Below are 15,732 nucleotides of genomic sequence, written 5' to 3' on the forward strand. Positions count from 1 at the left end.
AGAGTATATACAGCAGCAGCAAAAATCCATGCAGAGTAACCAAACAGGGAACAATCAGAGCATTAGGAAATAATATGACAAAACATTGATATACTTTATCAGGATTTTGCATCATGACAAATGCAAACAGCAGCAAAATACAAAAATACTACAGCTTAAAAATGTCAGCTATAAGTAAAAGTCCTGAATTCAAAATGTTACTTAAGTAAAAGTACAAAAGTATGTGCATAAAATAATAGTTTGGGTACCAAAAGTAGCAGTAATCCTCTTGCAGAATGGCACAAATAAGCACCAGATATTTAAAAAATATTGTATAATAATTACTGATGCATTAAAGGTGGGGTAGGTAAGTTTGAAAAACCGGCTCGAGATACACTTTTTGTTATATTCCATGGAATGCTCTTAACATCCCGATATCAATGAATATGTTAAGTGCTTTGACAAAAAATCTATGAAAAAAATGTCATCTTTGGAAGCCGTAGTACTGTAAAAAGCACAAACAACAATCGGCAACAAAATGTAGTAGAGTAAAACTATAGTGTAGCAAAATGAGAAATACTCAAGTAAAGTATAATTATAGTGTACATTTTTTTTTACAGTACTTTGACCAGGCACCAGTGGGCACCGTGTTGGCTTCCCCTGATATCTATTTTATCACTGGATCATAATTAGTGATGCATAAATGTGTTTATTTTTATTTTAGCAAATTGTAAAGAACGAGATACATTTAATTACTTTTTATAATGTCAGGTATCGTCATCCATAATAATACATTACATTTGTCTATTTAATTGTTGTTATTAATTAAATAAACCTTCGAAAATAACAAGTAACTCATCTTGTCAAATAAATAAAAAGTAGCATACAATGCTTCAAAATGGTAATAGGGTAGAAGTATGAAGTAGCATAAAATGACAATACTCAAGTAGTTGTGTACCTCATAATGTACTCAATTACAGTACTTGAGTACAGTTCCTTTCCAACACTGCATTAAACTAGGCCAATATTCAAGATTCAAGGCTTTTATTGTCATGTGTACATAGCTACAGTGTAGATATATCAATGAAAATGTTAGGTCACAGGCTCCTCCAAAAGTGCAACACCATAAAACAGATACAATGGTTCAAATAGTGCACTTTTTGTAGTGATAGCCACGACTATAACCCCTCCTCGCCTACAAAGGGCTGAAGTTTGCACCCACTTTGCGTCCAGCTATCTGTAGGCGGGTCTTCTCGGGCTGTCAGTCATATTTTAGTCCAATCCAAATCTCTCTGTGGGGTTTGTTCACGCCCCCTTCCACGTCGACCTGCACACTCGCCATATTTCCAATCGTCTGAAGCCCTCAGCCCGGTTTGCTGCCACATTCTGGAGGAGAAGCTTTCACACAAAACTGCACTAAGTTAACAAACCTACTTCAAAGGATACAAGGGGACATCTGTGTTTGCTGGAGTCTGTTAATTCATTCTGCAATCATGAACATCTTCAGACTGACGGGGGACCTCTCTCATCTGGCTGCTATCATCATCCTGCTACTCAAAATATGGAAAAGCAGGTCGTGTGCAGGTAAGATATATATTGTATAACATATGCTACATATTGTATAACATATGCTACAATGTTTTTCCCTGATTTCCCTTGCCTTTCTTTGAATGACTGAAACAAGTAGCTTTCTCTCTTCTTGCCCTGTAAGCTCCAAGCTAGCTAACGTTAGCTACATGCTTACGTTTACAACCCATTCATTTGAGTCTACGGCTAACATCGTTAGCAGTCAATGGGCTAAACTTTACTGGGCTAAGGTAGTCACTAAAGTGCCTGCTGTTTAGTAGATGAAGGATCAAAGCAATACAGTGTTTAACTTGTGTTTTGGGGGATATTTCTTCAATTTCACTAGTCTGTTTAGCTTTCTCTACTTCTGTTGTCTAAACATAACACATCCATTACTCCTGCTCGGTAAATTTGAAGTTTGGTGCTCGATTCTTCTAGTCTGGCATCTGACGTGGCGTTCTAAAGGCGCTACGGAAGTGACTAACGTGCCAGTTTAGTTTGTGTTACTCTGTCATTTACACTTTTCTCTGGGTCTCTTAACTGTATATATTAATTGTTTAAAAAAAAACATTTCTGGTCTGCAGTCTACAGCGGTGGATCGTACCTTTTTAATTATGAGGAGACGTGTTGTGACTGGCTTCCTGCAAAGCTGCTGGGTTGACTAAAGGTTCTAAGTTACTGGAGGTTATGTCAGGTGGTCACAACTCAGAGTTTGTAGTGTTTATGTATAGTCTAGGCAGGGTAAGATATCACGTAGTTGTATCTTCATATACGATTTTACTTACTATTACCAGGTGGGGGTAATAATCAAGTACATTTACTCAAGAACTGTAGCTGCACATATTGCTGTTCAGTCAGTGCTTTTCATCTTTTTTAAATCTATATAGAAGTTTATTTGTGATTTTTTTTTAATACAAAAATGTAAACTATCTGAAAAAAATGAAAGCATTAGTTATGTTGTTAGATATTAAATACATTATAATTCTCTGCATCATAAATAATGATTTAATAATATCATATAATAATGGAACAACTAAAGAGCCCATTTGGCTGCATGCTGCTGTATGCCACTCACACAGAGAGAAGAAGAAAAGAGACAGAGATCCTAAGCAAGGATAAAGCTGATATTGCTGACAACACATGATGTGAAAAGTGTAAGCAAATATTGAGAAAACACTTCACAGTAAAGCCACCAGGTTTGAACCAAGGTCCTTTTTGTTTAAGGTGACAAACAGTGCACACCAACACACCACCCTGTGTGGATCTGTATGCATCTTACAGCACTTGAAGCTTATTTGCAACGTAAAATATTATAATATTTAACCATGTTAAAGTCAGAGAAAGATTTTAGGGATTTCCAACTCTGTCTGTAATAGTCCTTGATAATAAAAGATTGTTTTAAGAGTCATTGTTTGGCTGTCAGCTCAGAGAGTCAGAGATGCATACAAAGAGAAAAATGTACACACTTTTTTGGTATTTTCTCATAGTACACTGTGAGGGCTAATGTACCCTGCCATGTAAGTTAAAGAACCCAAATCCATGTACCTGAGTTGCTCTCATACCTGCCAACCTGAGATTTCATTTGTTTCTGCATTTTCCAAAAGATAGCATTATTTAGTCATTAAGATTGCCTGTAAATAAGGAACTCTATACAAGAACGTGCTTTAAATATGCCTATAAAAACGTGTAAGGAAGGACTACATTATATTTCCACTAGATGTCAGTGTTCAACTAAGAAAAGCATTTTATGAATCATGTTTAATCCAAACTATTTGTCAAGCTGTTGCTGATGGCTATGCTAAACATGAAAGTTTAATCTGATTCATATTTATTTTGAAGGTATCTCTGGAAAAAGCCAAATCCTGTTTGCTATCGTGTTCACCGCGCGCTACCTGGACCTGCTCACCTCCTTCATCTCCCTCTATAACACCAGCATGAAGGTAAGGCAGTCACTTTTCAGCTCTGGCCAGCAGCGCTTCAAACATGTCACACATTTCTCCCCGGTACTTTCACCGACCAACTGTTCTTCATTGTTCACCAGGTGATCTACATCGGATGTGCGTATGCGACAGTCTACCTGATCTATGCGAAGTTCAGGGCCACCTACGATGGCAACCATGACAGTTTCAGAGTGGAGTTCCTGGTTGTTCCCGTCGGGGGTCTCGCTGTTCTCATCAACCACACCTTCTCTCCTCTGGAGGTGGGTTTAACCTCCTCGACTGTAGTCTTTGCGTGATAGGATGACTCGAAAAGGAACTGATATCCTGCTGTAAACGCCTGTAAAAGTCTGAACTTACTGTTGTATGATTTTCATATAAAAAAAATGGTATTCCTCTTGGGATTCACAGATTTTAACTTTTCATTGAGTAGGTCATTCTCTAGCAGGCTAAAAGGCTTTGTTAAAGTTCTGAAAGGAGGTTTTAATAAATGTTGGAATTGTGTTGAATCAAAGCAAGTGTAATAAAGTATTCAAGGTTTTTATTGTCATACGTACATAGCTGCAGTGTAGTTAAGACAATGGTATTCTTAGGTCACAGGCTCCTCCCACAGTGCAACAAAATACAATGGATAATAGTAATAAAATAATATAGAATATAATAGAAATTTTGCACAATAGTCGATATACAAGTAATTGGAATATTGATATATATATAAGTTACAACCAGATGAATGTTTTGGATGTTCTTTCAAAAGTTCAGGTGGCTTTTGAAACAGCTAGGTTGTTATTTTAAATATTGCATTGTTTCCCTAGCACAAAATGGGAATAAATAACAATAAAGAAAATGTATAGACTATTGGAAAAAATCTGTAAGCATTTATTTTGGTATCGATGTTGAACTTCACAATGGTGGCATCCCTAATTCCTGACCATGTAAATGTTTCTGTCATCAGATCTTGTGGACGTTCTCCATCTACCTGGAGTCGGTGGCTATCCTGCCTCAGCTCTTCATGATCAGCAAGACTGGCGAGGCGGAGACCATCACCACCCACTACCTGTTCTGCCTCGGCATGTATCGGACTCTCTATCTCTTCAACTGGGTCTGGCGTTTCTACTTCGAAGGCTTCTTTGACTTGATTGCCATCGTGGCCGGATTGGTCCAGACTGTCCTCTACTGTGACTTCTTCTACCTTTATGTCACCAAAGGTGGGTTTTCTTGCTGGTTTCCAATTACGGCATTAGATGGATTAGCTAAAGAAATAAGAACGTGGTTATCAGGAATACAAATATGTCTATATGTTTGTTAAAAGAGTTTAGATAATCATGTGTTGTTGGATAATTATTACTCCACATTCCTCTGACATAATCTCTTCCTAGTGTGACTGAGATGTGAGAGATCCACAGTCCTCGTTCCCTGAAAAACCTCATAATAAAATGCATTGGAAGCTAATCTGAGGCTCCAGCGGTCTGCATTTTCTAAATGAAACGGTCCTTTTACCACAAAATTCCCTCTTTGTATTGCTGTTCACCCTCAGTAGCTTAGCAAGGAAACACATTCCGACTAATACATAAAGGGGATTTTATGCTAAAGAGACGCTTGATTTGTAAACATGCTCTTGATTTGGCTTACTCCGAATGCTGAGACTTCACATTAGCATCGGTTTGCCTTCAGAATGAATTATTCTCACGATTTTATCAAGTATTTCTTACAGTTGCCTTGGAGACAAATTTCGTTCACAATCTTATCGAAGTGCTTCCAAAGCTGCAGCTATTCACACTAGTTTGTTTTGGAACAATACAATTCAGAAAACTTGGACATTGTTTCAGTGATTTTAGCCATTTCTTTCCTTACAGTAGCTTCAAAACAGTAGTTTTCTGAGAGCCAACACCAGAATATCAATAAGGTTTATTTACTTAAGTACGTTTTCACTTACAAGGAATTTGCCTTTGTGATGGTGCATACTCTACATAAAATAACTTCTATAGAGGAATTAAAAACACAGGCAAAGTAAACCAGATTAAATGATAAATCGCAGTAAAACATTTTTAGAAAGGGGGGCTGTATAGAACCTTTTTCATGATGTTCAAATATTCAAAGTGAAGATATAATGTACAAGGTTCAAGGTTTTTGTCTGGGCTTGGAGAGCTCCGACACAATCCTTCCTGCCTGTCTCAGGTTGCTGAGGGACAGCAGATTGAACCAATCACTGTCTCACAGAGCGGTGATGTGCTGCAGTCTGCCCTTCACTGTGGCAGCAGCATACCAGATGGTGATGGAGAGGGTTAGGATGGACTTGCTGGCAGTCTAGAAGTGCCCCATCATTGACTTTGTCAAGTTAAACTTTTTTAGTTGCCAAAGGAAGTACATCCTCTACATTTGGGTTTTATCAAAGTGGGGGGCGGGCCTCCTTAGCTGGGCTCAGGGGAAACTTTAAGTATTCCACTAGTTTCTGCGGAAATCTTCCGCCTGATCCCCAAAAAAGTATTTAGTTAGTACATTCAGATGGCCCGGAAATGTTATGTATAAACGAGTTGTGTTATAAACACAGCGGTAAATTAGGGAGGACAGCTGTCTGTGTTTTATTATCTGTGTGAATATTTGGTCTCACACAAGCCATTATTTTATTTAAAATATGTCATAGTCTGAATTGCCTAATTTTTCCCAGTTCTTCAGATGGGTTGGACACGGTTACAGGGATGAGTTCACAAGGTTCTTTTTTGTTTCTAGTTCAACTGTTTTGTGGTCAGCCTCGTGGAAATAGCTGCTTCAAAAGGGCTAACCACTTGTGGTCACTTCTGAACACAAATCGATGAACTCCCATTTGAAAGCTTCTTAAAAATGAAAAATTGATTAGCTATGGCAGCATGAACAACCACTGGCACTGATGGTTTCTGACTGTTTCTTTCTCTCTCGTCCCCCAGTACTGAAAGGCAAGAAGCTGAGCCTGCCGGCATAAAACGTAAGGAAGGAAATGGAGACTCCCAGCTGACTCAGGGGGGTGTGGAGATGACATCATGTCATCTCATGACCTACAGCGAAAAATGCCTGAGACAAAGAGCCAACTATTTGGGGGGAAAACACTAGTCTTCTTGATGATTGCTGATAGGGTAAATGCCAACAAACAGCGGAGCTGAACAAAAATCTTACCCAGTCAACGTTTGGATTTCTGTGTTCAGCATCTTGCCTTATACTTATTTTCATTGCTGTTCAATTAGGAGAAAAGGCTTCTTTTTTTTTTTTTACATGTGAGGTGTATACGCTTGTTTTTTTTGTTTTTTTATATTGTCACAAATAGGGTAGACTCTGAAAAGTACCTTGTTTGAATTGGTAATGAAATGCACAAATGTACAGTCTTATTAAAGAGTGAGATGAAGAGGTAATGTATCGGAGTGCCTGATGAGGATTATGTCCACTTTCTCACATCTTTTTCTTTTTTTACTTGTCTGCATATACTATAATACGTGTATCTTCTCATGGAAATATTTAAGATGCCAACAGCAACAGTTTCGCCACAAACAGAAACTTGCATTTTGTAAAAACATTGATTTCTGAAATTGCATAAAACTCTGTTTTAACAATTGTCTTTAAATCTGATACATTTTGTAACCGGTTAAAATTACATGATTTATAGTTGCAACTTAAGTTTAGGTAACCAATGAAATATAAAACTTAGTGCCAGCAATCTTTGGGACAAACATGTCAGTATTTTTTGAATGATGGCTATTTTGGAATTAAATCTTTTGTGTGTTTATGGATCTTCTTTCTTCAGCTTGCTGTTTAATAGACAAAAAATGCATCAATTGTTCTTCAGCTTTAATATACATTTCACCAAATCTAAACAATGCTACATCACATTGTGGATGTGGATAGAGCACACATTTAGTTTCTGCCAGCATTGCACCCAGAAACACTCTTGAACACCTTCCAACAGTGACTTGTCGTTTTTCTCAAGGTCGTACTCATTGAAGTCAAGAATAAAGCAATAAGGAATATAGCTGAATAATGATAATTGACTGAGAATCGTTCAGCCCTTTGACTGGTGGTGACATTTCAATTGTTAACGGGACGTCTGGAGAGTGAACAAATGTTGGTCTGTTAAGTAGGGGGATCCCTGTGTTCAATGGGTGCATTTCTATAATTACCAACTTTGTCTTTTATTTAATTTTTTTTGTGCATGATATCACCTCCATTAAAGATCTTCTGAGAATCACCTTCCAGTGTCGCTGTTTGACTTCTTAAAATCATTCAAGCAAAGATTATAAGCACACTTACACTATTGACTTTTGGGCCAGTAGTAGTGCATCATAGCCATCATACTATATCTTTGAAAATGTGGCAGGTGTAATAGGGAGAAATATTAAAATATGACGTTTCATAATGTCTAGTAGGCACAGTTCGTTCCAATTATTCATATATATATATTATTCCACCATTATTACTCATCTCAAGTTCCTTGTAATACATCAGGATATTCTGTCATTAACAAAAACTACACCCATAAATAAATTCAGAATTTTTTTTTGTGCCGTACACCAGACTTGATTTTCAGCAGATCATCAATCGCCAATAATACATTGTTTTAAATCCGTTGAGTTAATTATTTATGTCTCCATGTAATTTCAATGTTGAGGAACCGGCAAAAAAAGTTGTTCATACATTACATAACAACACCGTAGTTGTTATGAAAATAAACCTTTGAATCTTGAATCATATTTTAAAGCCAAGAATTGTCAGAAGAAGAACACACTCGTTTATCATGATGTGCATTTATTCAAAGCTTCATCACAAATGTGCAACATCGAGCTCTTTTAAAGGTAACAGCAAACAAGTAACAGGCATGTGCATCAGATAGCTGCAGACATACATTACATAGACAAGCATTTCTAAAACTCAATAAATATTCTGTGTGTATTAGGACTAATAAAGCAATATTAGTTATTACATAGTTTGGCTGTGATATGTTATACTTATATAACATGTAAACATAGAGATAATGACACATAGTACAATGTACTAATAATCTTTAGGCTTTAGACTTACAGTGGCCATCAGGGAGTCTTTGTGCTTACACAATCTGTTACATACAGTACATTCAAGGGTCTCAATCCAAACCACCAGGCTTCAGTAGTGCTCATTTATGGTGCCAGTTCACAAAGCCATTTTAAACCTTTCCACATACAGTTGACAATTGAGAGAGAATAATAATCAGGCTTTTACATGTCCTTCGTTTTTGAAGTTTTCCCCTCACTCTCCTGGACATCATGTTGCTGATAGGAATAAAGGACAAGAGAGAATAAATACACCGTGGGAACAATTTCACAGATAATAATATAAATGTCAGGACACTTAAATGGGAATTTTAGAAGATAGGATTACAAAACTGAAATGATTGTATTTTATCACCACAACCACATTTAACAGAAGCGTTGCATAAAGCTTTGAATGAAATGCTCAACAGGTTGTGTAGGCTGCTGTATTTGATCTTTAAGGCCGAACTTACCAAGAAAAAGGCTAATTATGGATGAAATAGTGATGTAATAAAATGTTGTGTTTGTTCTTCTTTTGTTCAAAACCCACTCCAAACATCAGTACATTACCTTTATCAGATTTGGGTTATAGCGGCTGAGGATGTTGGAGATGGTGAAATAAAGCGCATTCAAGATGAATGAAACTATGACAGAGAAGAGGGCGATGCCAGAGAGCACACACAGCAGAGTCGTCCCTCCTACAAACAACAGGAACGCTGACAGAGAGAGAAATAAGTTGAGTTTGGTTAATAAAAAGTAATGTCAGATTAGAACAGTTTAGCTTGCATAAGACAGTTATTGACCTGATCAGACATACCTTCAAAGAAAACCAAACCAAGTGCAGACATGATGATGGTCACCAGAGCAAAAGAGAGGAACATTCCAACGGGAATTGCAGACATGGCACCAAACACCATCACCATGAGAGCAAAGAAAGGGTGGCTGCTCAGGTACTGCCCGATCCTTGTTTTCATCAGCTGTGCTACCTGGGAAAAAGATCAAAGCAAAATGCAGCTGTCATTTTCACTCAGCTGGAAATGAACACAGACCCCTGGGATTTTGCTGACGGAAAAGCAAACATAAAGAATAAAGAACGTTCTTTTTTGACAGATGTAGTTGTTTAGTGTTGTCTTACCTTGGGGTCATCATATAAGCGTCTCAGCAGGGTGGGCCAACTCCCAAACAACTGCTGAAACTCAGTCACTCTGCTTTTGCTTTTGCTGTTGCACTGATCCATCTCCATTCACCAGACTGAGGACTTGAGGAAAACTGAGTCCGCCTGACAGCCAGCTGGTGCAATGAAAAAACAATCAAGGATCAGAGTAAACAACTTTAATGAAATAGAAGACTTTAGTTACCTACAGTATAAAACCTTTAAATACTTTACATTTCTGAAAACTGAGAACAAAGTTAAGTGACTAACCTGAATAATGTAGTTAATCTGGTCCGGTTGTCAGCTCACAACTTGTGAAACTGCGTCTTGAAGTTGTCTCCAACTCAGTAGCAACACACCCTTTATAAAAACCACCCCTTCTTCTTCTTCCTCGTCCTTCTTCCTCTGAAAGGCGTCTTTGTATTGCTGGTGCCATCTGCTGTTCACCGAACATGTTACAACATTAGACTGAGGGCAATACTTTTCTAAAGAACTGTTTCATAATTAATATTCCAACAGATCATATCATGTGAGGATCTAGATATCATAAACATCTGGTTGTATTCTAATTAAAGTAGGCAAGATCAGTATTGGACCATACAATTGAACTTGATAAGTAAATACAAGAGAAATACTTACAAATGAATGTGATTTGTACATTTATTTATTTATTGCAAACTTGGAAATGATATGTAATTGATTCAATAATACTGAAACTGATATTATTATTTAGATTATTGTTATTACTATTATGATACAGCATCCAAACTATTTGACCTGAGTCCATTTATAATCACAAGTGGTCACTCTGAGAAACTGAAACACATCATTGAAAGCTCACAAAGCCAAATTACTTATCAGAGATTTGTTTCATGACAGAGGTGTGTAGGAGAAGTTTTACAAGTTTAAAAGTTCAAAGTAAGTTCTCACACATTGTTTGAGGAGCAAACACGTTGTATTATAATGATTGATATTATTAAGAGTTGTTTTCTCATGTGGAAACGTCCTAGCATTATGGTGGCTCTAGTCTTGATACAAATATATAGATACATTTATTAGTAATTATATTATTATCCAAGCATCGTTAATGTGATGAATTTATCGGCTCTTTCCACAAGGGAGGGGTGTGTGGGGTTGTGCGCCATCTAGCATTGTGGTTGCAGGTTGCTGCCAAGTAAATACTACTTTGCTCACCCGTCCCTTTACAAGACAGCGGTTACGAGCCACCAAGTGTAACACTGCAGTAATGCAATGCAGGACCTTCCCCTCAACCAGAGGACAACCTGACCATAACTTGAGTAATGCAATGACATTCAACTGGCAGGCAACAGCTGGGATCAAGACAGTTTCACAAGAGTGTTGGTAAAGTACGATGGCTTTCAGGTTACTTCAAAAAAAACTCCAGAAACAGTGTTCTGCCGTTAAAGTTTTTTTACAAACATGGTGGTGCAACAGAGTGGATCGGACATCTACAGTATACACACAAAGGCTCATTCTAAGGTAACACAATCAACAGTTCTTAGTTCAGGTGATTGTGCATTAATAAAGGTTATGAATATTATATTCAATAAACTTTATTTATAAGTGCCTTTCAAGACACACAGAGGACACAGAATATTACATTACATTGCATTTAGCAATAAGTGCATTCAACCAGGGAGATACAAACTTGAAGAAAACAGAATCATATAAGTACATCAGGTTTCATAGAGCCAAAAAAATTCAAGTGCTACTCAACTGGCTTTAGATAAGCCAGTCCTTTATTAGTATATAAGTGCTTTGTTAGTAATTCTATCGCTCGAAGTGGAGTCAAAAGAGATGAGTTTTCAGTCTGCGCCAGAAGATGTGTAAGCTATCTGCTGTCCTGATTTCAATGGGGAGCTCATTCCACCATTTTGGAGCCAGGATAATAAACCCACATGTTTTTCGTGATGGGAACTTGGGTCCCCCTCGCAGTGCGGGTGCAATGATGCAGAGCGGAGTTTAACCATGTCCTGGATGTAGGAAGGGCCAGATCCATTCACAGCATGGTAAGCAAGTACCATTGTCTTGAAGTGGATTCTAGATATGACCAGATAATACATGATGAAAGATAACAGTGTAAGAAATATGTATGCTATATGTATAACAGTTGGAGCATTGCCCATCCTCATTGGTGTTTTACAGCGCGTACAACTACATATCTTCTGCTCCTTCTCGGGGATATTAAACATTGTCATTAAAAGACCGCTGTCACTAATTATGATGGATGTCATGGCCAGCCTTCTCTGATTCTGCCTAATTGTGCCATAAACCACCAATCGTCTTTATTGGACAGGTTATGAATCATCAAATGAGTTGTTTGTGATTGTAGAGGAAACTATCTCTTTTCATTTCTCTCAGGTGACTAAAACGTGGCTACTTTAGATGAAGCTAAGGTATAAAATGGGAATACTCTTTTGACTTTTCATATGAGATAAGAAGCAACCCAGCACACTCTATCCTAAAAACAAAGGAATAAAGGAAATTACAACAGTGTTTCTCTAGAGATCCAGCAGAGGGTGTTACCCAGTTTACTTCACAGCTGTCAGACTGGAACAGCTCCTTAAAAATAATGACTACACTTTCTTCCCTTCTGCTCCGTACTGCCATTAGATGGCAACAGCCAGGCTCCTCTGTGGGACTGATCAGAATATTAAATGACTGAACTTTACCACCGCCGCTGACTACTTCTTCAATCAAAGATATGAGTTTCCACGGCCACCCACAAATTAAGTTACCCCCTCAGATAGCATTAAATAAATGCAGGCACATAACTGCAAGAGAAATTGCAGTGTGATCTGTTTTGAGCTACACCAAAGAGAGACACCCCCAGGACGTGTGATGACAACTTACTGTAGGCCTATTTGGACGCTTTATAGCTGCCGGCCATACAAATTAATCTCTCTCTTTTTGTATTGAGTACATGGAATGATTTGGTGAGAGAGAAACTGCTTCAACAGTACCTCTCCAGACTGCTAAACACAATGAACTCAGTAAACCAAGGCTTCTGTGTGCAATTACTGCATTTGTGCAGATAAAACAAGGACTCCGAGTCCCTACTAATTAACTATGTTTTCTACTATGCCGTTTTTTTACTCTTTTATTTTTCTGACTCTTACCCTCTACACACCACTTATCTTTTCTATGCTCTGGAGTTCACAACAGCCTGGTTGCTGCCATGCTCAAACACACACCCGCCCACTGCTTCACTTGATAACACACCATAGTTGGCAGTGGGATGTTTAATAGTAGACCTCAGTTACTGGTGAAAGGCTTCATCTTCTGTCAAAGCTGGGAAACATCTGGGAGAGAGTTCATTCGTTTTACATTAATGCTCTACGCAACTTACTAATTATACATATGTGGACCATTTTAAACTAGTGCATGTTGTAGGCCTATATGAGCAAACTATAAATGTATCTTAATGTTAATGGAATACATTCAATTATTGTTTCACATATACTTTACACTTGATTTCCTGTTGGACAACATAAGACAGATACAAGTTGTTAGATGGCTCCTGAGACAAATGACTCATCCCGTACCTCGACTTGAGGAGATGAAAATCGAATGTTCCTACTGTATGCCAAAGGTGCAAAGAAATATCCGAGCGTCTGAGAGCAAATTCACCATATGTCTACTGGCACGTGTCGAGACGTTCTACATATTGCAGCCATGATGTGATTGATGGGCTGTCAGTTAACTGCAATTTGCATCCGCTGATTGTAAAAACTAATCACTGCTAGAGGAGGGGCATACAAAGGTCGGAAATCTCCTGTGAATCCATGTTAACTGGTGCGTTTCCAACTGGTTCGGCCACGGAAATTATATCATGTGTGCATTATTGACGTCAGTCCCTCACGTACACACTGCAGTCAATGTCTGCTGTGTTTTATGAGAAAATAAGAGGGACATGGTGTTGTTTCTCCCCCCTTGTCACTCCTGATATCCACACTTCTCCACCACACTATCCGTGTCCATCCATCTCCCCTCTCTTTGAAGTTACAGGAGGGCACGGCCAACCTGGCAACATTAGAAAAAAAGGATTTGGAGTCTGCCCTGCATCAAATAGGACAGTCCTTGTTGTCATTGGTTGTCATTTTGCCCAATGAAGTGAAGGGGAGCTTTCAGTTCCTGTTCTCACTGGGGTGAGGAGGAACTGAAAGGGAGCTCCCTGGAGGGTGCTAAAGGGCGCTGCAGAGGACGCGTCAGAGCCCTCCTATAGGCTTAACTACAGCAGCATGACTTCACCCACAGCACAAACAGGAGGAATGTTAACTGTTGCACTGTTCACATTAGACATTATTGCAAAGATACAGCTCGCAAATAGCTAACTTAGCTAACCAGAGAAAAAGGAAACAGGGACAGTCAGCCAAGAGGCCTATCAAATCATGTATCTGCTTATCTAAAACAACTTTGATTTTATTTATCTTCGTAAAAAAATCGCAGTGTATTAATTCATCTGTTTTGGGAGTCACATGTGTGGCTTTTATTAGCGCCGCTACCGCCATGTGATGCTCCCCCATTCTAGTGCTATGAGAGACTAGTTCTGCAGCACATTAAAAAGACCATGCAGCCAGCCTGGACCTTCACCAGACTGCAGACATACAGAGCCAAGAAATCCACAGATGATGATTGAAAAAAAAAAAACCTACATGAGAAGGCTCTTTGTTGATTCCAGCTCTTTATTCACTTCAAAATCCCCCCGAATCTGATTTGCAAATGTAACACCTGTCACTTTCACTGGATTTTAACCAACAACTAGATTTCATTTTGAGAGGAAATCAACAATCCCGCCGAGGACAGGAGGGCTCTGGATAGCCAAAAACATCATTGTTACCCATCGACTGTAGCAATCATCAGTGACACTGGTGAGAAGAGGTGCCTTTGGCAAAAGATAATAAAGGACAAAGGCCAAGCCACAGTCTCTTCCCCCTGCTGCCATTTGGCACACAATACACACGTTGTACCACGGACTACCGAACAGCTGCTTTCCCAGAGCTGTAAACTCCTTCTCTGCGAACCACCATAAAAATATTTGAATTAGTATACTGTAACTGCATTTCGTTGTACAACTCTGTGTTGTAAAATCACAATATATTATCCTTGTCACCTTGTATACCTGTTGTTTAATCCAAACATGAGGCTTCTTTTGTTAATTATCCACCTCATTTATTCAGCATGTTTTTTCAAATCCAACTATAATAAATCAACACTGCCAAAGCATAAATCCAACTTTTAATAACAAAGCAGTGTGGAACATTTCAAAGTCAGGTCAGTGGGTTTTCATAACTGCACCTGAAAGAAAAATTAACCTGAGAAGCAAAATGTTGTTGTGTTGTTTCTACTGTACTCCTCATTATATATGCATGCGGCTTCAGTGCGTTGATGGATTGCTGTTGCCTCTATTTGCTCTTGCATTTTGATACACTGCTTGAGTAATGATTAATGAGGGAGACGGCTAAAAGCTGAAGCAGGGCTAGTGACAGCTCTAGAGAGAGGAAATAATAACAAGAAGGAGAAAGAGGTCATCATTAAAGAAAGGTGATGGTAGAATATCACCCCCTCATCCATTATTTGCTACTGTCTGAGTCTGACCTGGAGGAGAGACCTTTTGACTAAATGAAGAGGAGAAAATGAATGGTGTTGCAACATAAGAGTTCCTTTGTCTCATTAAAACTGTGACCATCCTTTTGTATTTTCCAATACTTCCCCCTGAGTAAGGCATGGTGAGTCCAATGTGCTGCAGCTTTATGTCAGCTGCTTGACTGCACTTATTAAACCTGGCTCGATCATTTTGAAGCAAGGAAAGGAACCATGCAGCCGCAGGAAAAAGAGCTAGGATCCATCATACCTCATGGTAGAACATACTCTGATCAAACTGTTCAGTGGTCTTCCGCAAATCTTTTATGATGCAAACATTAACAAATTAGTCAGGTGCATGTGCATAATATCTCACCCACACAATACTGCCACTTCACAGGTGACCCTTTTGTGTCTGTAGCCTATTTGGTTGGACTTGCAGATTGTTTGATGATCCAACCAC

General features: G+C 38.6%; 2 protein-coding genes across 3 annotated transcripts; one reads left to right on the forward strand and one right to left on the reverse strand.

Annotated features, from left to right (window-relative positions):
• The first annotated feature begins 1,283 nt into the window (after positions 1-1,283).
• On the forward strand, positions 1,284-7,695 carry kdelr2a (KDEL endoplasmic reticulum protein retention receptor 2a). Its single transcript, XM_079642608.1, has 5 exons — positions 1,284-1,563; positions 3,385-3,485; positions 3,587-3,745; positions 4,438-4,690; positions 6,407-7,695. The coding sequence occupies exons 1-5, from the start codon at positions 1,473-1,475 to the stop codon at positions 6,439-6,441; spliced, it is 639 nt and encodes a 212-aa protein (XP_079498734.1). The 5' UTR covers positions 1,284-1,472; the 3' UTR covers positions 6,442-7,695.
• A 540-nt stretch (positions 7,696-8,235) lies between these two features.
• On the reverse strand, positions 8,236-10,077 carry LOC307015890 (lipid droplet assembly factor 1-like). Of its 2 annotated transcripts, none has more exons than XM_079644839.1 (5): positions 9,936-10,077; positions 9,648-9,802; positions 9,330-9,498; positions 9,083-9,228; positions 8,236-8,752 (listed from the first exon to the last, which is right to left on the reverse strand). In XM_079644839.1, exons 2-5 carry the CDS (start codon positions 9,753-9,755, stop codon positions 8,699-8,701), a joined length of 477 nt encoding a protein of 158 aa, XP_079500965.1. In that variant the 5' UTR covers positions 9,756-9,802; positions 9,936-10,077; the 3' UTR covers positions 8,236-8,698. The 2 variants fall into 2 exon arrangements, with proteins under 2 accessions (XP_079500965.1, XP_079500966.1); XM_079644840.1 differs by having other exon boundaries at positions 9,648-9,791; positions 9,936-10,041.
• Between the last annotated feature and the right edge of the window lie 5,655 nt (positions 10,078-15,732).

Source organism: Notothenia rossii (genome assembly GCF_949606895.1).
Source record: "Notothenia rossii genome assembly, chromosome: 8".
NCBI lineage: Eukaryota > Metazoa > Chordata > Actinopteri > Perciformes > Nototheniidae > Notothenia > Notothenia rossii.